Raw genomic sequence first — 23,866 nt, forward strand, 5'->3', positions numbered from 1 at the left:
CGTGAAGGAGTCTCCTGGCATGGCATGACATGTTGTTGTACAGTAAATTATTCTCTATAAGTAAGAGTATACTCTAGCCAGGCATGGTGGCACATACCTGTAATCCAGGCACTCTAGTATTACACTCTGGGGTTGTGTAGGAAGATCACAAGTTTGATCTCAGCCTGGGCAACATAGTGACTTAGCAAGACTTTGTCTTCAAATAAATAAATAAATAACTCATGGATATTGTTTAGTGGGAAAACCCTGGGTTCACAAAAGAAAAAAGATATAAGGCCCAGTACTGCGCACACACATACACACACACACACACACACACAGAGAAATGCACTCTAAAACATCAAAAATACGGTATAGCAAATCCACAGATCAGAAACACAACCATTTTGATCATGGTTGAGTATTGCACACTGCACATAATTGCATGTGCTGTGCTTTTATACACAGGGCAGTGTGGGTTTGTTTATAACAACATCCCCACAGACTCGTAACAAGTTGCACTATGACATTACAATATCACTAGGTGTTAGGAATTTTCAGTTACATTATAATCTTACAGAACCACCATCACATATTCAGTCTATTGTCATTGATCAAAGTATCATTATTCAACACATGACTGTATAATCACCTATTGGTTGTTTCTCCAGAGAATCCTGATACAATCTTCTTTCTTCCTGTACTGACTGGTTCCTAATTCAGACCACAGCCCTTGTGTTCTAGAAGAGAAATTGCCCACACCCCACAATCTGGGCCTCTTCGTCCTAGGGTAAGGACCAGTTTCCCCAGTCCGGGCACAAACCAACATCTGCCCTGCCAGGAGGTGGGCCAGAAGGGCCTCTAGCCTCTGACCAGCACTGGAGACTTCCAGACGCGTCCCCTCAGCGCCACCGTGCAGCTGGCTGAAGCTGGGGGATAGCAGACATGTCCTAGCTACCTGCAGGCTCTCCCTCAGCCCCCAGGTGTGCACAGCAATCTGACTGGTGCATCTACTCAGTGCCTCTCTAATAAACAGGTGTTGGGAGAAGAGCAGTAATTAAGTTAATGCAGTGGAGAAAGGAAGGAAAATGGTTTTCTATCAGTCGATGTCACACAATCAAGATTTCTAATAAAGATGGAGTATGATAGAGAAATACAGAGACTGGGCCCTCTTATAGCCCAACCAATTAAAATGCACTTATTGCATGTTGGATTTTTAAATGTGCTGGTATGGATCCATTGTGGAAAAACTTAAAAAGATGGCATTTTGGACAACACGCATTTTTCTTTGATAGACTGTTGTCCTCTGGCCATGTCATCTGGAAACACAAAAACACAAAGAGCAAAGGGGAAGGCAGTTCAGGGCATTTCAACCACTTGAGTCCCACATGAAATCATTTATTAACAAATAACTAGATTTTGATGTTTAATTACTCATGTAATCTCCACTTTTACATTGTCATAATGGATGTTTACTTCGGTGATTTATAACATGTAACACTTTCTGTTCTATTCAAATGCACAAGTGTAAGCATTTTCTAACTTCTTTGTTCTTAGATAAAAAGGAAATTGATCTTTATCTGGTTACCATTCTGCTTTTTAAACACGGCAAATGCTGTTTCTGAGAGGAGGGGGATGGTTGGGATGTGAGGTTTCCATGGATTCTTTCATTTTCTCCCTTCTTCTAGGAAGTTTCTGGAATATCTCAGCTGATGGCCCAGGCTTGCCTTTTTCAGAGCCTCCAAAAATTGCTAGTCATAAACTTCAGAAGTTTGCAAAGCGGAAGTTTGGAAAAATGAATCTTTCTCCAAGTTTAAACCTGCAGAAAGCAGTACCTTCCTGCTTGCTTCCTTCTGGGTTCATTAGACTCAGAGCAGCCTTGGTCCAAATATGCCCAGAGCATGCTGGGAAATGTCTACTCCCCAGGACAGCCATGTGGGTGAGGCCCACAGGCACAGCGACCTCCCTCCCACCTTCAGAGGCACTGTCCCTTGCTTGCTGACCCGCACTTCTTGCAAGGTTGATGTCACCCATGACAAGCCACCCATCATCCACCTGGCAAACCCAACCCAGGCCTGTGTATTCACATCAAATAAAAGCAGAGTTACAGACACACCTAGCCTGGTTTCCACTCTCTCATGGACAGCCTGACAGTGGGTACCCTGCAGACGGCATCCTATGCCCTGGCAGTATGTGCATCTCCCCACAACTACCCCCACCTCTGAAGGGGATCCTAGCTGCTAGAGGAAAACAGACATGGCCTAACCTGAGAAGGCCAAATATCTGAGATGCCTGTCCTCAAGACTGGTCATTTTCAGCAGCTCACTTATTCATTCCTTCCTTCAGCAAATACTTTTTGAGTACCTTCCACCAGCCAGGCTTTATGGTCAGCATCTGAGACACAGCTGAGCAGACAGAAGCATTTACCCGCCTGCAGCTTACTCTCTAGTGCATGGAGAGAGACAGTCACAAAATGCAAACATGCAACTGGCGTGGTGCCACACACCTGGGATCCCAGCACCCTGAAAGACTGAGGCAGGAGGATCCCAGGAGGAGCCTGAGTGACTGAGCAACTCAGTGAGATCCTGTCTCAAAATAAAAAATATAAAGCTGGAGACGTAGCTCAGTGTGAAGGCCCCAGGTACAATACCTATAACTTCCAATTTAAAAAAAAAAGAATAAATAAGTAAACAAACAAGATATGTCACGTATCAGTTGGGTAGGAACTCCCATCTGAAGCAAGGAAAGGAAGGAGGACAGCAAGTACCAGTGAGGTATGCATGCATTATCAAACAGGAGGGTGGGAGGGCCTCAGTGACAAGGGGGCATGGTGCCAAACAAAGCCGGAAGGGGAAGGACCAGGCCACGAAAGCTGCCTGACAGAGAAGCAAGTGTAAAATGAAAAGACCCTCGGCTCAAGCTCAGAGGCCCCTCCCTGGACTCCTAGGGGAAGGGGCTCTTCCATTCCACCACGCCCAGGAACCCAGCACTTCTGAAGGGTGCCCGTGTGCCCCTGGGGGAAGGAGCACAGTCCCTACTGCACCTGACCCCATCCTGGCACAGTAGGGGGAAGACAAGAGGAGAGTCGCTGCCCTAACTCAGCATTTGTTTCATCATTCAGGCTTTCCAGTGAATTCCCTGCGACCCTACTCAGTGCAAGGTGCGCCTACAGGCCCTGGGGTTACAGAAATGATAGCCATGGACTATCATTTGTCAACGGATAAAAATGGACAAAACTGCCACCCTCACAAATCTTGGGTTCTGCCTGGTGGGAGACAAACAAACCATAAGGAAGCAACAGAGCTGAACAACGTCATCTCAGAGAGTGTTTGCTTCATGAGAAAAGAAAGCAGGGAGTGAGGGATATGTTGCTCAGGGTACTCGAGGATGGTCTCTCTGAATAGACTACACTAAGCTTAGCCCCTGTGACCCCTGGAGGAGAACTTTTTAGGAGGAGGCAGTGGTGTTATGAAGGTCCCATTCCAGGGACAGCTTTCTGCATTGGAAGAACAGGAAAAAGGCAAGGGATGTTTCAGAGATGGTAAGGGTGAAGACCAGTGCAGGACAGGTCGGGGAGGGAGGCAGGGTCAGATCACAGGGGCCACCTTGGAGAGGGTAGAATAGCCTGGTCTTAAAAGGTCTCTCTGTGGCTAGGATAACTCCATGAGAGTCATGCTCCAGCATGGGAAGAAGCAGTGAAGATGTGTGTCACATGCAGCCGCGAGGGATGTGGCAGCCCCACTGCCACCTGCCCTCAGGGCTCCTCTCCAGGTCGGGGAGATCTGTGGGCACCAGGTGAAGTTCCAGATGAGGGGCTCCTCAGCCCTCACCACACTATGCACACGAAGCCCGCATGCACTCCATATCCCTGCACAGCCCTGAGCATTATTGATTCCTTGGCAAATAGACCACAATTATTTTTGAAAATAGATGGCATATTTGTCTATCCTCTGAAGCAGCTCATACTCCAATAGATAAAGTGTCAGGAGAAAAATCAAAGAAAATGGAGGTGTCCATATCTCAGATAGATTTTTTTTTATATTGGCAACATACAAACAACTAGCAGAAAAGTCAGGAAGGACAGTAGCTGAGGGACAAGGCAGAAAGCTGAAAAGCAAAGTCCTCCTTGCAAGGGGCTGGTATGATGTCCACACAAGAAAAATGACCAGAGGGGCCCAGCAGCTATTTGCTGCTATGTGGGTCAGAGCATCTTGATGTGTTCCTTAAGGAGACCAAGCGGAGAGCCACCCAATCTCCAGAACTAACAGTGTGGGCAGACCTAGGGATGGCCCAGTGACCCAGGCTGGGCCAAAGGCTTCTTCATGGGCATTTAGGAGAGTTCCCTATACCCCTCTAAACTTAAAGGAGGTTGAACTGGGCCTCATCACTTCTGGTCACACAGACTATCTGGAGGTGCTATGTTCTCACCGTAGAAAGAAACCAGAACTCAGACACAGCAAGGTTATCCCAGGCCTGGACCACATGACAGATATATCTATGTGTTCGTGAGCCATTTGGGAGTGTGATGAAGCACTTGGATTTTGAGCAACAGATCCAGGAATCAGGATCATTCCTGATCTACCCAGTGGCACACAGAGAGACCCATGGACTAACACAGTTGTGGACCTGGGTCAGAAATATGGCCGGTCAGATGCCTCTGCCTCCTTGTCTTCCTCCACCTCTGAGCTGTGCCCTGGACACACCCAGATCGCTCACCTGTGTGTATCCTCAGGTGGACCTTGAGGTGATGGGATGTCCGGAACGTTTTCCCGCAGTATGGGCAATCCTTCATGGCCGAGCCCAGGCTCCTGTCGCGGAGCAGCGCCGGCTGCTGGACGCCAGCAGATCTCCCAGCCTCCTCACCGATGTCTGCAGCGGAGGAGAAACATTCTCACATCACTTCAGCACATGTCAGAAGTTGTTCGCACCAAAACTGCTAACACCACACAAAGTTAAACATGTCAATACTACACCTGTCTATTTCATTCTTTAAATCTGACAGAATGCTGACAATTCATGTATTTTCTTGTTATTCTCTTAAATTATTTCATCTTTCCTATCATCATTTTAAGCAGCATATGGTACCTTTATATTGAACTGAATTAAACAAGAGAAGAAACAGCTGTGTCAGCAGCTGGTTTGATTTCTTCTTTCTGCTTAGTTCCTATTAAATATTTTTTTCAAAAGTTTAAAAATGTGGGTGTTTGTTGAATCTGATTAATTTATAATATGGATTAGCTGGAGAGTTTGCTACAGGATTTTAAAAAAAATCATTATTTTCATTATAGCCAGCAACAAATGGGAAGAAAAAAAGTATGTCAGCTGATTCCCCAAGACAGGCAGACATACAGCTATTCTGGGACAGGAAAGAAAATTATCCAAAACTGATCATTTCTTCCTTGTAGAGTCTTGTATCTATCGCTGGCTGGTGTAATCTCATGAAAAAGAGAAGAAAAAGTATGGAAATGCGGTTCCACAATTAGCCCATGATAAACATATAGTGACATATTCAAAGTCATGTGCAGAAGCTCAGCTGCAAGACTCCCATAAACTTAGAGCACTGCATTTAAATCTCCGTGCAGTGACTTGAGAAGTTCCTCTTGTAAAGTATCAATACAAATTTTCCTTCCTGCTCTTATTTGTTATGTAACCCAAGCCATTAGAAAACGGAATAAAATTTACATACGGCTGCCTTCTGCACAAAAATGATGGGATATAATAGTAAATAAAACTGTGAAAATATCTAGTGGTTGGAGAATATGTTATTGCAGTACCCAAGGCCTGACATCACACTGCTTGCAGAGGCGACGTGGGGGAGCAGGACAGGAGTTGAGAATCTGTATCTCCAAGGAGGGAGGCGAGAGAGCAATTTCTGGACTCTCTCCTTCTTCCTGAGCCCCAGGTCTCCCTGCTGAGCCGCAGGCCAAAGACCTGGCACAGAGTCTCAGCTCCTGAGGCTTGCGGTATCCTTGCCACCGTTTCCAGCTCACCCTCTAGCTTCGTGGTAAATCCCACTGTGAGAACAAGGGAACCTTCTGGGGGTAACGAGCAGATCTGTGAATTCTGCAGAGATGAGAATAAATAAGATTTGTACCTTCCAAGCAATGGAAAATGCAAATGGCTTTTATTCTGTAACATCCATTCCTGGTGTTCTCTGCTAATGGCCAAAAGGGACAGACTTATAGACCACGAACCAGAAGAAGGCAAACACACTTAATTCTTATTTGGGTGTTTGCCGCAAGTAACTGTTGAAGTGCTTTGGTTTAGAGTATCTTCCCCACACTGGGACCATGGATGACCAGATGGCCACCCCAGGAAAGTTCGTTGAAAGCCCACTTTTCATCCCATTCTTCTCTACTACATCATTGGAAGACCTATCCAAAGGGTATAATTACTCAGACATTTTTTTCTAATTAAAAAATCTGGGCATAACTACTTGTATCTGCATACAGGTAGGAATGGCGTTCACTTCCATCTAGAACTCGAAGGCAGTCGCCTAACCCCAGCAAGTGCTAGATTTGCCATCATACTAATGGATGCGGAAAGGCTACCAAAGGTGGCTTATGTACAGGAAAAGAAGCGCGAGTGTGGCAAAGTCATGCAAATCGTCCACATACACCCCGGCCTCACAGGGCGTTCCACAGCCAGCAGGTTGAGTCTACATGGGCTGCTATCAGAGGCACTTTATCATGGCCTAGAAGACCCATAGCCAGATGCCATGCCAAGCCAACCAACCTAAGTCTCAAAAGTTGAAATGTCGGGGCTGGGGATTTAGCTCAGCGGCAAAAGCACCTGCCTGGCAAGCGCAAGGTCATGAGTTCGGTTCCCGGTACTGGAGAAAAACCAAAAAAAAAAAAAAAAAAAAAAAAAAAAAAAGTTGAAATGTCATCTCCTTCTCACCTCCCCACTCCACCCACCCCAACCCACGACATGCTGCATTTGCCCTCTGGCACCTCTAGCTTTCCCCTTGCTGGGATCATGAGGTCGGCTTAAGCAACGATGAGTCTGATTAAAATTCTGCCCAAGTGCAACTCTAAACACAGTTAAGACACCCAATTTAAGTTCAGAGGCCAGTGACTGTCAATTTGAATTACAAGCAGACCTAAGCGCCCTGGATACCGACTTCATGCTAGAGCTAGCAGGTGCAGCCTTCTGAAGGTAAATTCCTGCAGGTCCTCCTGTCCCATGAACTGCCCCAGAAGCTTTTTCACAGGGCTCCCCTCAGTGAACAGAACCACACTGATGTAGGAGAGATGATGAAGGGCATGTTCCTATCTGAGATTTTGGTAGTGTTTGCCCAGAGCACATTCCAGATAAATACAGAGACAAGGTGGCGTATCGTTCCAGAAGGCTGTACAGAAGTTGGGATGAGCGGTCCTCACTATATGTCACTCTAAGTGATGGCCTGTATCTGTTTTCCTTTTATCTTTCTATCTTGGATATGTGTGGCCCAATAAAAAGAATAAATTTGTAAGATAAACAGCTTTCTTTGCAGATTTAAGAGTCTAATTTTCACTTTACACAGAAACGGCTTTTTCTGGGAGGGCCAGAAGGCCTATGGCGTTTACTCTTTGACTAATCCTCCTAGAAAAACAAACTCTGAGCCACGATGAAGGGAATGGTGGGTGGTCCCAGGAAGTGTCCGGAGAGGCGGACAGCCAAGTGCAGGGAAGGCTGGGGCAGTCTGGCCCAGCTGCACACTCCTGGGGCCCTGGGTGTGCATCTCAGTCAGTGACGGGGTGAGTGCTGGCATTCTGAGTTGGGCCCAGGGCCGCCAAGAACCCGAGAGGCTCACTCAGAGGCCAAGATGCACTGCCCTACTACCCTCCATGCCCTCTCCTCCCAGACTATGCAGATGCTCACTGCAGCCACGCTACAAACTGTAGGACCAAGTTCCTTCCCTCTGTCTGCTGCTCTACCCAATTGGCCAGTGAAAGGCAATCACCAGGCCTGGCTACAGACAAACTGGTCCTTCCCCAGCCATTCCAGGAAACAGGCCTCAGGAAGAGAGGTGTGAGGAAAGTTGTCCCTGTGATCCTTTGTCAGATGTAGATCGGTTTGAGGATTTTTTTTTTTTTTTAATTTCTCCTTCAACTTGGAGTGTCTGTCTTCTGTCTTCTCTCCTTCTCTCAGTCTCTCTGTCTCGCTCTGTCTCCTTCCCTCCCTTTCTAGTACTAGGGATTACAAGCAGGGCCTTTGCATTGAGCTGTATTCCCAGGCTCATTTCCTTTTTTATTCTGAGATAGGATCTCAGCAAGTTGCTAAATTGCCCAGGCTGTGCTTGAGCTTGTAATCCTCCTGCCTCAGCCTCCTAGAGTGCTGGGATTACAGGTGTTCTGTACCACTCTAGGCTCAGGCTTTCTTAAGTGTGTTACTGGGCAGACTAAAAGTAGACAGATGGACAGAGGTCAGCCTTGAATTTACCACCTGCTCTTCCTTGCTTACTGTGAGAAGAGGAATCCGTCTGCCAGCAACTAGAGATGGAGTTGTCCTTAGAGATCCAGGCAGTGGGGTGCAGGCAGGGAGGCATCTCCATGCTTAACACACCCTCATCATGGGTGTGCCTGGGGTCCCCATGTGAAGCAGAAATGGATGAGGAATAGCTCCTTGGAACTGTTTCTTTTCATGACCCCTCCCCAGTAACACAGTATCCTTTCTTTAGAAATAGATGTCTTGTGTGGATGCCACAAATAATATTCCAGGTTGTCTTTACAACTCTTCCAGAGTTTCACCTAGAATCTGTGAAATGACATAAGTATCAACAACTCTGCCAGGTTTCTCCTGAGCCTACAAGCTTAACTGATTTACTAAAAAGAGAGACCCAAATAATTTAAAGTTGTTTTTTAGAAATATGTTACTTGAGCATGAGGGGACATCAGAGAAATGAACTTCCTAATTTCATCTTCTTAGCATCAGAAACTACATCTTCGGCACTTCCATTCACTTGTTCTAATCCTCCCAGCATACAGCAAGGTTGGCCTAGGGAAGGTGACACCAAGGGGTGTATACTTCCCATGAGCTTCCCCAGAGGGAAGCTATCTATGGGCTAAGGGAGGAACCAGGGTGGGTAAACATGGCCATAGATCATCTTAAAATCCTCATCATCAACTAAACTGAAAAAGTGAGGGTACTGGCTGGACACAGAAAGAGATGCATGCCTGGAAAGAAACAATGTTTCCAAAGTTAAAACTTAGAGACCTATAAAATACTGGAGGAGCTCTCTGAAGCCATCCCTGAGATGGGTGACCTTGCTGTACACAAACACGATTTGAATTTATGAGTATCTCATTATACACTTAACCTTACTCACATATAATATACTTAGAATTTTAAAACTCAGTTTATAAAATGATTTTATATCTTAAGGGTAGATTTTCACACAGATTATCTTCAAACAGGGAGCTTCCTTGGTGTATTTAAAATAGGCTTATTTGCCAACGAGGCTGTCCCAAGAAGTAGGAAGTGGAATCTTTTCCTCCTGGATACCTAATGCCTGGGTGTCCTTAGGTAAATCCCTTCATCCCATCCTTCATCCTCAGTTCCTTTCTCACCCAGTAGGGCTGGACATCCTGGGATCCTTCAGCTCTGACTCCCTGTAATCCTGTGATACTAGGAAAGCCCAGAGCACTGCAGTCTGTCTCTGCTTATTGCCTCTTTTTGACTATTCATCCACTCGTTCTGGTCATACTCCAGAACTAAATAAGGATCTGCGGACAAGTCTTACACATATGGGAGGAAATGATCATGAAAGAGAGACTCAATATTCCCTAAATATCCCATGTACCCCTGTATTTCCCAATTTCCTTTGTGTTAAGTAGATATCATGTGACTGGTCTCGGCCAATGGGTAAAGGAGATGCAGAACAGCGAGTAAACCAGCCTCCCCACTCCCAGGTCTCCAGCCATACCACCTTGCAACACAGGGTTGAGATGGCAGAATCAGAAAATAGAGGGTATCCAGGTCAGTGAGCCACTATTTGGGTGGAAACTGACCCACATCTGACTTTGAATGAATGAGAAATAAATCAAACATGGAGATCTAGAGGGATATCATTTGGGGAGGCAATCCGAAATTAACTAAGAAGAGTCAATCTACTGGTGAGGTTTTCTGGGTTTATACCCAATCTTAAAGTAGTCTCATGAAATTTCAGAATGGGAGAGAGAGAAAGAAGAGCTAAGAAAGAGACCCAAAGGGTTGGGTGAGATCGAAAAGAGAAACAGGTATTTTTTTTAAATGTGCATATATTCTCAGTTCTTGGTTCATCCTAACAGCCTGATCCTTCATATGCCCAGAAGTACATTTAGGAAAGATTCTATTAAAAATTATAATGATGATCATGTTGTGGATAGTGGTGAGAAAGAGCATACAGTGAGTGGACAGTGACCCTGGCAACCTCCCGTGGAAATGGCGCTTTCTGTCTACCTGGGCGTTGACTACTTTGTTGTATAAAATGCTCCAGTATTTTAATTTCTGTGGAACTTCTGGTACAAGAGTAAATACGGACATTTTTCCAGATGGCTTGCCAATAATTCCGAATGTCCACCCTGTTCAAAAACACCTCAAAAGCATAACATTCACTTCATTAATGAAGAAACAATATTATGTATGGAGACTAAGAGGTTAGGAAGCAGTTCAGCAGGTTCCCTTCCCCCAAAATCACATCCATTTTAATGTCTTTCCCCACATATACCAGTGCTTTAAGATCTTCTCAGAGGCGTGAAGTAACTCCTTGGAGAAAGTCCAAAGGAATGTATAGCCCCTCTTAAAAGCTTAACACTTTCCCTTATTTTGAAAACTCTACAATTCACAAGCTCTAATAGTGCAATGGTAGTGGTGATAAAGATGCTTGGTCCAGAAAGGAGTTCCTTTTATATTCAAAAAATGATTTTTTAAAAGTTAATAGTACACATAAAAATGGTAACATTATTGTAAGCAACTCTGCCTAACTCTCAGAAAACATCACTCATGCTTTGGGTCAATGTTAACTTATTTTGCCTATTGTTTTATTAAAGCTCTCAGTTTTATGATGGCCATATACAGTCATGTTAACCAGTTAAGCATCACTGTGGATTGGTGAAAGTATTTGTTTAGAGAGCTATTTTAGAAAAGGATGTCATTTATAAGGAGGCCATTGCCACTCCCTTTAGGGTTACTACAAACAGGGCACTGGGCTGGCCTGAGAACACATGAGGTGTGGAGGTGGAATATTATCTATATTAGCTTTTTCACCTTCAACCCAGTGTCAAAACAAAGCAGAAGTCCATTTGGATTTGCCTAGGTAAGATTTCTGGAATTGGGGAAATAGGTCATTAAAAGGCTGAAACTTTTTGGATTTTCAGAAAGAAAATATACAACACTAAGATTTCAAATAGCTTCTCTCCAGCCACATTTTGATGAGTAAAGTGAAAATGAATCAGAAACACGTGGATTAAATCTCCCTTAAAATACACAAGGGCTTTAAAATCAAGCATTGTGGGCCAAATGTGTTTCTGGTTTTACGAAGCCCAGAGCCCTTTCTTAATCATCCATGGAGTCTCTGGGACTGGCCTGCTCGTGATTGGGCCACCCATGGGGTCTCCTCCCTCTGGTACTGTGAGATGCTCCTGTTGACAATACTCCCTGTACTTTTCTGGCTACCATCTCTTGCTGTGGCCCTGAGGGCCAGCGATGAACTGGTATGGGCAAGGACCCAATCCCCTGGAGACTGTGACCAAGGTCACAACAGGTGGGTTGTGGGGTCCACAGAATCCACCTGGGACAAGACATCAGGTGTGACATATTCTCTTGGTTCTTCACATTTTTTGTCTTCCTTTTGGCCTGGTCAGGTACAGTGGGCTGCAGCCTACTCCAGAGACCATTAAGCTGATCTAGGGCAGAGTAGGATTAGCCACAAATCTGGCTTTGGTGAGGAGAAACAGGTAGAAGTCAGGAGAAGTCCAGCCTAAGTACCTGCTGTCTCCTGGGGACAGTTGCTGGTTCTTACAAGGGAGGGATCAGCTACTGAGGTCAGTGTTACTAAAGTGACTGCTCTTCAGAATCACCTCTTGTTCCACAACATCCCCAAGGCCCTAACCTAGAGGCCTTTATTACTGCTTTGCCCTCATCCCCGATCTAGCTCCCATTTGCTGTCTTCTTTAATCCCTCCAGAGCTGGTCTCCTACCTTGTTATGTTTTATATCTAAATATCCCCCAAAGTCTCATGTTTTCAGTGGTGGGACTCTGGAAAGGTGATCAGATTAGGGGCTCACTATTGAGTGAATCAAACTATGAATGAATTCTTAGCTGTTAGAAGGTAGGTAACCTGATCAGAGGAGGTAGGTCCCTGAAATCTGACCTGGAGGGTGTATTCTTGTCCTTGGCTTCTCCCTTCAAGACAGCTTACCATGGACTGAATCTACTGAAGCTGTAGATTCAAATAAACCCCTCTTCCTTTTAGCTGTGAGTGTCAGGAATTTGTCCTAGTGATGGAAAAGTGACTAATATGAACCCCTTCCCCAGAAGTCACAAGGAGTCCTTATTTAGGTTTACCCACACAGGGCACCTCTTCAGGAGGCCATCTCTGTTCATGCTATGGAAGGAATCTCCTACTTCCTGGCTTTCAGGGTGGCGTTCTCCCTGGTGTGATCCTTCACAGCATGTGTCAACTTTGCACACTGTAGTTGATCTGGGTATTAAGCTGCTTACTGCCTGTAACTACCTAGGGCAGGAGCTCCAGGAGTACAGGGGCCAGTGGCCCTCATATCACGTTGTATCCCCACCACATGCTCGATACTCAGCTCTTAGCAGGTGCATCTCAAATTTTTCTAAATAAATAAAAGAACCATAGGAGGCAAGTGAATTAGAATTTAGATACTAGCTCCTATGAGAGGGAAGCTCCTCGATTTTCTCCTGGAAATTGCACAGCACGCTATCAGAATCCCAGACATTCCTCAAAGCCCTGAATGTGAACATCCAGAGAATGGAGTTTGAGGCCAAGTGGTAGAGAAGACAGGGATGTCTGGGGAGGCAGCCTGAAAGAGGTGGCTTTTGGGTATCTTCCAGGTCTCTCTTTATCCAGATGGAAGGAACCACAAACACACAATTATAATCAGAAAGGCCATGAGTGACCTGTTTAGAAGATGGTGGCTGTACTGCTGAATGAGGTAGCTTCTGTCATTCTATTTACTCAATTTGTCTGAAAAGGGAGATCTCACTGCCAGAAGAAGAAACACCCTCACAGAAACATGAAGAGACCTTACTCCACAAGAAAGAGTACAGTAAAATAGATATTTTCAAAGTAGCCTATGATCCAATTGCTACAATAATTATTCTAAAATATTTGTTATACCTTCCCTTTTACATAATTTAAGTACTCTCTTCTCTCTTAAAAAAAAAAAAAAGAAAGAAAGAAAGAAAACTCTGGAAGGCTCTACTTTCAGTAAAGCATAAATCCCCCAAAGATTTCTGCATAATTTATTTTCTTTTTTAAAAAAATACTATAGCTTTTAAGATCCTCTTAAGATAATTTACAGCCACCTCCTACATGAGGGTGGGGTGGGGGTGCGGAGAAGACTGGAGGAGATCTGACTGCAGGAATTCTTACCTAAATGACACTAAGAAGGATCGGGACTGATCTTTTTAAAAATGCATTTGGTCAGTTGCCATAACTTGTGGAGCCGAGTTTTCTCCAGGGAATGGTGCACAGGGAAAGGAGAGAGGATGATTTGGAGATAACATCTCCCCTGGAGACATGTTTTGCCATATTCTTTTTTAAACAAAGAAGACATCTTAAGCACCTTGCAATATCTTTCATTTAATAGTTGGCAGAAGGCGAGTCCCTGATGAACGCTGGCCTGTGTCTTTCTCTTTAACCAGCTGAGTGATCCAAGCTTTTAATATAGCCGTTCCAATTATTGTAAAAGTCATCTAGTACCTTATAACCACAAATATTGACAGTTTATTGCACAACACATTCCTGACATTTGAAGGTCACACCATACATAATACATACTCTTTTATAAAAGTGTCTGGAACAAAGAGATACATGATAAGCAATTACCTCTCCCGGCTTGTATGTATGTACAGTTCGGGCCGGCTGCAGGTTGCACGGGAGGCATACGCACCATTTTAAATAATCTATTAAGGCAGCGCAGAGGCATTCATGATGGATAATTATGAAATGGCTCATGTGCACGCCGCAGTCGGATTGGCTGGCCGGGGCATGGGGTCTGAGCAATTCTCCTCCGCTGAGTTCGGGTCACAATGCCACTTCGCTGCAGAGAGCCCTGTCTCACTTCACAATCAGATTTCCCCCCAAAGCCATTAAACATAAAAAACTCACAATATGTTCTTGTTTTTCATCCCGGTTTACATGTGGCTGAAAGGAATTTTAAAAATCCACTGGACCCAGTTCAGATGCCCCCCGAGGGGCGCTGACCCCAGCTCTGGTCACACAACCCCCTCCTCTCAGGCTGTGGCATCCACAGAGACCTGTGGCACTCTAATCCTGACTTGAGTCCAGCACAGAGGTACGAAGCTGTCAGGGCAAAAACCAGAGTATGACAGGAGATCCAAAACACTTGGCTGACACCAAGGTCACCCTGGAATGTCCAGGGAATATTCGGAGAAGAAAGACCCTGTCCATTGTCCTCTTGCCCGCAGTTTCTCTGTGTCACCCCACTTGTAACTTCCAGAATGAAATCTAATAGACAGGTTCAAAACACAGAATAAGTAGAGGTTTTGAAATTCAAAAGACCTCAGGTCAAAACCAAGCTCACCAATCCTTAGTTGTGTAATACTGGACAAACTACATAATCTCCCTGCGGTTCAGCTCCTTTACCTGTAAAATAGGCACAAGCATAATAATTCACACCTCAAGCAACTATGGAGTAAGGTACATAAATCATCTGTTCTAATGCCCTACTCAGGATATGCTGCGATTAATAGTGGCCTTTAATGTTAATATTGCCAAAGGGACACCTCGTGTGCAAGGATGCCAAGGGGGGAGATCTGTACCTCACTCTCCCCACCCTCCAGTCCTGTGGAATCAGACACAGTCAGAGGTCCAAAATGACAGGATATTTTCCTTTCCCAGGAGGTCCAGGTTGCAGCAGTTTCTCCCAAGCTCTAAAAACCCAGGCAATTCTCCCAAGTTAACTGTGGAAAACAATTCAGGCTGCAATTGAGCTTCGCATAGATGACAATCTTTAATCACAGATGAAGCGGCAGGTCATTAGAATCTACACCAAGCTCCCTTCCAGATGATACTAATGGCTCCTGCATAATATATATACATGCATGTGTAAACACAAATATATATACATATATATGTACACATTTGTATTAAAATAATCGGCAGGCCCTCAAGATAATCAAAAACCCCTCCAAAAGTAATTTTATGTAGGCTTTTAGGATGAATGTCCTAAAATTTAAGACACAGGAACAACACGATTTCCACAACGATGACAGGTTTATTAGCATTAAATCCCAGGAAAGAGGACCTATTTATAAAGACCACATTTCTGCATCTGAAAAGCATGCCTATTAGGGTGTGTGTTTCTTTAAGAAGCTATTCTGTTTTAGAGGGTAGCGGGTAAGACAGGGCACCACGTGATCAGGAGGTTGCTATGGTAAATATGCATTTTTTATTGAAGAGTAAACAGTGGCAGAAAACAAGTGTCAATTGCCAGCTCTGAAGTTACTGCCATTTTTGAGCTACATGTACTTATTATCTAGCCTTCCTAATTCGAGAAGCTGTATCAGAGGAACACCATCATTGGACCAAGATTAAAAATCTTTTAAAAAAATAAATGGTGAGGTCTTCAGTACCTTATAGTGATAAGTATTTTATTTTGTGTATAAAAATTACCCCTCAAAAATTATCTAGCTCTGTCAATTAGTCACAGCCCAGATTTTTCAGGAGATCTGTTTGCCAGCTGGTGGATCGCCAAAAGACAAAACCTTTGGCCTTGGCTAAGGCCACAGGGCAGAGAGGCCAAGAAGACAGCCGGGGTCACCCTGCTAGCAATGGTCCTGCACCTGCAGACAAATGGCAGTCAGAGCCAAGCTCTGTGAAGGCTCTTCCTGTCCACAGTCTAGTGATCCTGCAAGGTTCACATTCCAGGCTGCTCAGAGGGCCGAGAACTTTAGCAAGCAGGACAGTCACACTTTCTGCAAAGTCTTCATCTTTTTCCTCTTATAGCAATTGGCTGCAGTGTGGATTTATTCTTGGTGGTTTTTGAAAAGAAACTTTGTATCCCTGTGATATAGCTACATGTATGACCTTTCTACATGTCACTCCCCAGTTTTAACCCTGAAGAGCTCCCGGTCCCATGCAGAATGGGTTGTTCGCCAGTCTCGCTGTATTTTATCCTGCTCTGATACCAGCTCTCCTTCTAGCCTCTAAAGTGCAGAGGGCAAGACTGGGCATGGTGGCGCATGACTGTAATCCCAATACTCAGGTGGCTGAGGCAGGAGGATCGCTGCAAGTTTGAGACTCGCCTGGGCTACAAAGTGAGCTCAAGGCCAGCCTGAACTGCACAGTGAAACCTTGTCTCAAAAAGACAAAAAAAAACTAAAAAATAAAATAAAGTGCAGTGGACAACGGCAGGGACTCCTGTTCCTCTACACCTGGCACAGCAGTTGTCTAACCAGTGTTGACCTAAAGCACACATCAAGAACGGATGGGTAAATTAAGTGAACAGTCCTAGCTCCCAGGCTGGCTACCTGGGTAGCAGTTTCACGTAGCAAGTTCAAGTCTGCACATTCTTTCTATGATCAAACATAAAAGTATCAAGTGTTGGCAAATTTCTCAACGGAACTTTACAGGCTTTTGGAATTCCATGGTCTAGTCCAAAGGAATTTTGACCAAGGAACCAACAAAGCAAGATGAGTGACTCCAGAAGGACTGAACAAGAGTCAGCCGCCCTGGATGTGGTAGGAAGGAAGCCATGGGCAGCAGAGCAGTGACCCCACAATCCCTAGCTATGCACAGCGCCCTCACCACCCTCCCCAACCACAGGGACACATAATATAGCTTTGTCTTCTGCCTGAAGGACTGGCTCAGACATTAGAACACCTCCTAAGACTGAGGTTTGTTTGACTCCAAGATCTGAGTTCAAATCTCCTCTCTGCCAGTGCCAGCTCTGAGATGCCGAGCAAAACTGTTAATGCTGCATGAGCTTTAATTTCCTGATTTGTGAAATTACAAACACAGTGTTTATCTTAACAGACTGTGTTCATCTCCTCAAATACAGGTAGTGTGTTTGAAAGGCCTTTATGTATCTCAGTCTTACAGTGGTATCACAGGCAAAGCAGGAAAGCCACTGGCTCTGGGACAGACAGCTCCAGGCTCCATTGGGTGCTGCCACTTTCTAACACTGCCCAGCACTCACTACTGCTCATAAAATGAGGATTTGCAATTCCTTGTGAAAACCAAATGACATCATGAGAGGAAAGGACATCTGGTAGACCCCCAACTTGCAGTCCCCATTTGCCACCTGTGTGGTCCAAAGCACAGCACAGATAAACCAGGATAAACCAGGAGGTAAGAAATCATATAATGGGTTTACATAGGAGTTTCCTTCCCCTGCCCATTCCTGGCAGGATACATACTGCCCAGTGCCACCAGCCACTGAGGTAGGAAACCTGGGTTAGGTAGAATAAGTCTTCATGCATTCCTGCATTCGCTAACTCACAAACTCACAACTCACATCTCACTGTGCACCGGTCCTCTAAACATCCTTTGAGGTGAGCAGGTAAGAGGGTAGGTGGTAGTAGACCAGATGGAGAAGGGGAGCAGATATGTGGACACAACCAAGCCTTCACTATTGCAAGCTCCATCAAAAGATGGATTCCTCCCATCTCTGTACTTGCCCCATTCATCTGAATATCTGACAGATGCACCTGTACAGGTCATGAGCCCTTCGTCTTGCACTCAAGGGATCTGCACTCAGAGACCTTCTGGCTTCCCCATGTGTTGTCCTAGGAAAGCATATCCCAGAATTGAAAAAGAGCTTCAGAGCAGTAGGCATGGGCAGTGACACAGGGCTGGGATGTGATTTCAGGGACAAGGCTTGTGATCCTTTCTGGAAACTTCCCTCTGTGACACCTAAAGAAGACCACGGAGATGCAGGTCTTCCCAAAACATCATAACCTCCCTCTCTCACGATGGCTGGCCCAGCGGATAAGGAATTTCTCTGCCAGATCTCAGAGTCTCATACTTCCCTGTGCTGAGATTTTAAAGGATAACATCAGCCCCAGCTTCCACCTTCCTCTTGCCTGGCTCCTCCTGCTCAGTCTCCAGGGTTCAGCTCTAGCACCGCTTGCCTGGAGAGACATTCTCTGACCTTCCAGACTGTCTGCTCTGTTTCCTCAGAACTTTACCTTCACAACACGTCTCAGGAGTGTATACCTAGTACAGGTTGAGTATTCCTCATCTAAAATGCTGGGGCCAGCAGTATTTCTAATTTCAGACTTTTTAAAAAAATTTTGGAGTACACAATAAGATATCTTAGAGACACCCAAGCCTAGACAAGAAGTTCATTCGTATTTTGTAGCACCCTATACACATAGCCTAAAGGCAATTTTGTAAAATATTTTTAGTGCAAAAAATATATATATATATATTTTTAGTGCATTTGTATTTTCGCTGTTATCTGTCTTATATGATCAGGTGTGGAATTTTCCACTCAGAAACTTTCAGATTTTGGAGAATTTTGGATTTTGGAATTTTAACTAAACTATACTCAATCTCTCCCTCTCTCACTGTGTGTGTGTGTGTGTGTGTGTGTGTGTGTGTGTGTGTGTGTATTACCTGCTTAATATCTGTCTCTCCCACCACACTGTCTATTCTGCAGGCTGGCATGGGTTCTATTTTTCTCCTCCTTGTGTCTCCCAAACCATTCAGCACAGAATGGATTCTCAGGAAATACTGGTGAAGAATGAATGAATGAATAAATGAATGAATGATTTGGAGAGGACTAGGCAGGATCCACACCAGTAGAATCTAAGGAGCCATCTTTGCTTTGTAAGTGTTGCCCTTCTCAACTGTGTGCTCCTGACCCCAAGCCCAGGTGGCCTGTGTCTGAGAGTGGAGAGGCTGTAGCAGTTCTCCCAGAAAGGAAGGTGGCAAGGATACAGGAAGTCTGGCCTCTCGGTAGCCTTATCCTCAGCCAGTGCAGCCGCATTTCCTGGGTCTCCAGCCTTTTTTTGCAGGCTCTTCCTGACAGGATTCAGGGTCCCCACTGCCAGAGTCCAGCCCCATGGAAGAGGAGTAAGAGGAGGAGGAGAACTGGCTGGGGTCTTTGGAGCCTACCTTCCCCGCTGTGCTGCTCAAGGCTTCCTGCAGTCCCTTCCGCTGCAGGTCCCTTCCCCATGCACACCAACCCAGCTGGAACCCCACAGGCATACCGAGATTTGGTTCCGCTCTGCAGCAGGGCTGGTGGCTCTCAGGAGCCCCACTCAGAGCTGGGCAGCGGGAGGCAGGTGGCATGGTTTGGGCAAAGAGGACTTCGGGATATGATCTGCTGGGGCAGGACCATTGCTGTTGGAAACAGCAAGTCCAGCCCCCGGGGAGGGCACATCAGGCTGTTTGTTCTGCCTCAGCACTTCCGCTGAGTTTCAGGGCCTGAGGAAAAAGTCTGCCCAGACATATGTTCTTAGGGGTGTCCCCGCATGCACCGCCAGAATGAGGAAGAATACTTGACGCTCCCATCTGTGTGGTGCTCCCTGGATGTTCCTTTTCCTCAGCCTGGAACCCAAAGTCCTTCAGGCTTCCTCTAACCCCTCCTCCTCCATCACCCATCCTCTAGTTGGGTGTCGCCCAAGATTTACTCTGCAGCAACTCTTTGGTCTGTCTGGCTTATGCCCCCTCCCCCACCAGTCTCTAGCAAGGAACCTGGCACAGAGTAAACACTTAATACCTATTTATTGCCTAAATAACAATTGGACAAGATGACACCACTCTGCTCTGTCAGATACTAGTGACTTTTTCTTTAACTGGGCGAAGCACTTTCCCATTTCCTGTGGAAGCCCTCTGCACTCATATTCAAAGCAGTGCTATACACACAGTGCACAGGGTCCTGTGATGCTAATTTCTATCCCATAACTGAGAGAGACAACTAAATGTTACAAGGTTATTCAAAACTCCTGCCCCTTATCCTCTGACTTCTCCTCAGGGAGAAATTGCAGGGGAATACATTTCCTCATCTGTATGTTAAAGCACGGTTATAATCCACCTATCATGATTGCAATTTTGGGAATCAAAATGGAGATCCAAAACAGCAGTGTGATCTACATTTTAGCCACATATATTATAATAAATTAAGTCAAAGGAAGAGTTCTGCATTAACTATCACTCTATTCCTTTAATACCCTATAAGAATACGGAAGCTGTGCTCCAAACAGCGTGGCCCTCTCTGCCTGCTGCCCAGGCATCTGCACTTCTATTGCTCCACTGCCTGCAAAGGAAAGTCGCAGAGGGGCTGGGGATTTAGCTCAGCGGCAAAGCGCCTGCCTGGCAAGCACAAGGTCGTGAGTTTGGTTCCTGGTACTGGAGACAAACCAAAAACCAAAACCAAAAAACAAAAAAAAAATGAAAGTCGCAGAGCCAGATGCTGGGTTACAGCAGGATTGTACACTCAAAGCATTAACTGGATCAGGCTTCTGCACCATGGGTTCAAAGCTGCCCAAGGCTACAGTCAGGCCGCCAGTACTGCCTGGCCATGGGCATGCAGAGAATCCGTAAAGAAGCAGGCAGGGTGACGGCTGGCTGGTGGGAGTGTCCTGCACTGATATTTGCAGCCACACAGCTCAGTGGACCTGAAGTAGGGGGAAGGGGGACACACTGCCTGCCACTCAAATGACCGAGCCCACGTCCCTCCACATTTTGGGCCGTTCTTTCCATTTGGGCATCATGTAAGGATGGGGCTCCAGCTGTGATGAAAAAGGTCTAGTCACACAGGGTTTTCTGTGCTACGTTTGTTTATGACATCTACAAATGGGACAGTTCAGTAACGTGTAGCCAAGTTTTAAGCTTCTCCTGAGAAACTCTGCTCTCTCCTCCTGCTGGGTTACTGGTCCCGAGGAGCAACAGTTGCTGGGCTAAGCAATGAGTGGCCCTTTTCCTGTCCTCATACCTGTCCACCCCGACCCACTGCCATCCTTTTGAATTTGCCATCTCAGCCAAGCCGATCTGGATGCCCTTTCCACGTCTAGAAACAGCCTTAATAACCTCAGTTGAGCAAACAAGGCAGAAGCCTCCAGTCTAATTCTCATAATTATGATGGGTCTATTATTTCAAAGCCAGCGATGATTGTGGGGTCAGGTACTCAGAGGAAGAGGGAAAGACACATTCTTTAAAGCGATAGCAAATCTCCTTTGATTCTTTGCTGTAACGCCAAATTGCATCCAGAAATGCTAAAACATGTGCTCAGAACCTTAGTCAAATTTCAAAGAGGCCTCGAGAGGAAGGGCAGTGATCAGAGAGAAAGATGGAACCAACAGAGGGCCAGGCAATTTGAAGACCGTGTCCCAGGATTTGGCAGCCTCAGGGCCTAAGCAAAGCGGGTGGTGACATTTTTTCCTCGCTATGCTGGGCTGAGGGGGTCTCTGTTCCTCACCACGCAGGGCCTTCACCCGTCTGCTCCAGGCTGGGAAGGCCTGACCCTCTCCTGTCTGTCTCTTGAGGTGCTTCCGGTAAACCCCTCACCTCACCTGCCTGACCAGCATATCCTCCAAACTTTCCTGAAACATTTCTACTCCAGGCCATGTTGGTTTGGACTGCTTACTAATTCCTGTCGTGAGTTTTGATTCCAGCCTGTTTACCAAGAGCATTTCGTGGGACTCCGTCTTATGATCACCAACAAAGCTGAGCTAAATAAACACATGTCGGTCGACTTTTCCATCAAAAAAGACACCGTTATTATCGCCTCCAGGGCTTTCTTCATAGGGCTCCTTCAAGCAAAGGGAAAGCTTCAACCAATGACTGAAAGCACTTTAGACTTCCTGGCCTGGCTTCTCTCCTCCTTGGTCTGTGCTCCCGGTGTTGGCTCCAATGCGCGTTTTCTGAAGCTCTGATTTCATTCAGCCAACAGGAACAACAAGGGCATAGGACAGGTGCAAAGGCATTAAAAGAGGCAGTGGCCCACACATGAGACGGGTGCCCAGGAACACCATGGGCGGCAACAGAGGAAGCTTCCGGAACTTTCCAACCTCACATGTGCATCTTGTAGTGAGAAGCCAGTTCTCTCCACAGTCCTCATCCATCTTAGACAGTAGGCCACATCACGCACATCAACTGAAACCATTTGTCGTTTCTGCCCTTCACGCATGTGGGCACATCTCTGGGCCCACGCGAGATTCTCCACTGGGTCCTGCCTGGACGTTTTTATTATTATTTCTGAGAGCTTCCATGAAGCAAAGGAAGACCAAGGAAAAATTTCACATCTACTTCCACTTTACCCACTGTAGATCTGAGACTGAAGGAGAAGTCCAAGAAAGTCCCTTTATTTTACCAATTATGCTCCTGTGGTCCATCCCACAGCCCTTGCTGAGGTATGATTTTGTGTCAACAGCATGAGATACTTCCAAGGAGAAAATGGGAAGCTAAGATTTTTGTGTACCCTGATGGAGCTTACTATGTTCAAGGAAGGACAAAATAAATACACAGAAAATAACAGTAAAAACCCTGAAATCTGAACTAATGTTAACATAAGCCATAATGCCTACAATTACTAGTATGATACAGGCTGATATTTATGGAGCACATTCTATGTAGGATCTAAATCCATCCCCTACACAGCACTATGGGGTAGGAAGTATTTTTACCCCCATTGTACAGATGAGAATACCAAAAGTGAATCCAGGAGACAGCAGTGCAGGCTGGAGCCAAGCTCTCCTGGCTCCCAACACTAGCAGGAGGGCCCTCCACACTGTGCTAGGTGGAGATGGCTGGATGAGATGACCTGCTGTGTGTTGGGACTGAGGCAGGAATGGGCGACGGGAGTCCATCTTGGAAAGGACGGCTGGGGAGGACAGGCTGCTACCCTTTCGGAGTCCAGCAGAAGAGACTGATCTTGGTGTTGCAGAGACTGTGTCCCACAGTAAGAAGAGCAGCTGCAGGATGCTGCCATAGGAGGTAACATGCTGGGCCTTCCTGTCTGCTGGTCACTCATCTCTTAGGTCACCTATCTTTGCTCCCACACTTTCACTCCACTTCTCATCTCCTTGTGAGCCTTTCTGACCTTTCTACATGACCCCAGGTGCCAAATACTGTCTGTGTAAAATCATTACCGGAGAACAAATCATCAAAAGTGCCTACAAAGTCCCGCATCCCACTGCAGCCACATCTACTAGATTAAGGGGAGGCTTGGGGTGAAACACACTCTTTTTTTTTTTTTTTTTTCTTTTTGAGGGAAGGAATAAATTGAATAACCTCTCCCTAACCACCTACTCTGGTGATGACAAACTGCTTCAATTGAATAATCTGCGGAGGCTAGCAAAAGGGGTGTGTCTGAGACCTGCGCACGTCCCCCTGAGGGAATCGCTTGCAAAGCGTTTGCCACTTGGTACAATCTGCTCAGCTTCAGAGGCAAAGAAGATCCTATCAGGGTCAAGGACCACAGTGAGGCAAACAGAAATCATACCTGACTCTTCAGGTCTTGCTGGGCCGGCTCACTGTCCTACCATGTGGGAAGCCAACAGGTTTGTGTGTGGCACCCAGCACCCACAAAGAGCAACTCTGAGCTGTGCCTTATCTGCCATGCTAGCAAAGTACTAAGTCATGAGTTAGAGCATCTTGCATTGCCTTTCTTTCCTTCTTCCTCACGGAAGATAGAAACCACCAGACTACGCAAGTTCTCCTCCCTACTCAGGAGCACCATGCTATAACACCCATCTTCCTGCCAGC

The 23,866-nt window shown here is 45.8% G+C and overlaps 1 protein-coding gene across 10 annotated transcripts in view; it reads right to left on the reverse strand.

Annotated features, from left to right (window-relative positions):
• Positions 1-23,866, reverse strand: part of Znf536 (zinc finger protein 536) — a 439,406-nt gene that overhangs the window by 163,374 nt on the left and 252,166 nt on the right. For all 10 annotated transcript variants that reach the window (XM_005400098.1, XM_005400099.2, XM_005400097.2 and 7 more), the window contains one exon: positions 4,696-4,848. In XM_005400098.1, coding sequence (XP_005400155.1) covers positions 4,696-4,848 — 153 coding nt within the window. The remainder of the gene's footprint in view (positions 1-4,695; positions 4,849-23,866) is intronic.

Source organism: Chinchilla lanigera, unplaced genomic scaffold (genome assembly GCF_000276665.1).
Source record: "Chinchilla lanigera isolate Chin_1 unplaced genomic scaffold, ChiLan1.0 scaffold00067, whole genome shotgun sequence".
In the NCBI taxonomy this organism is placed as follows: domain Eukaryota; kingdom Metazoa; phylum Chordata; class Mammalia; order Rodentia; family Chinchillidae; genus Chinchilla; species Chinchilla lanigera.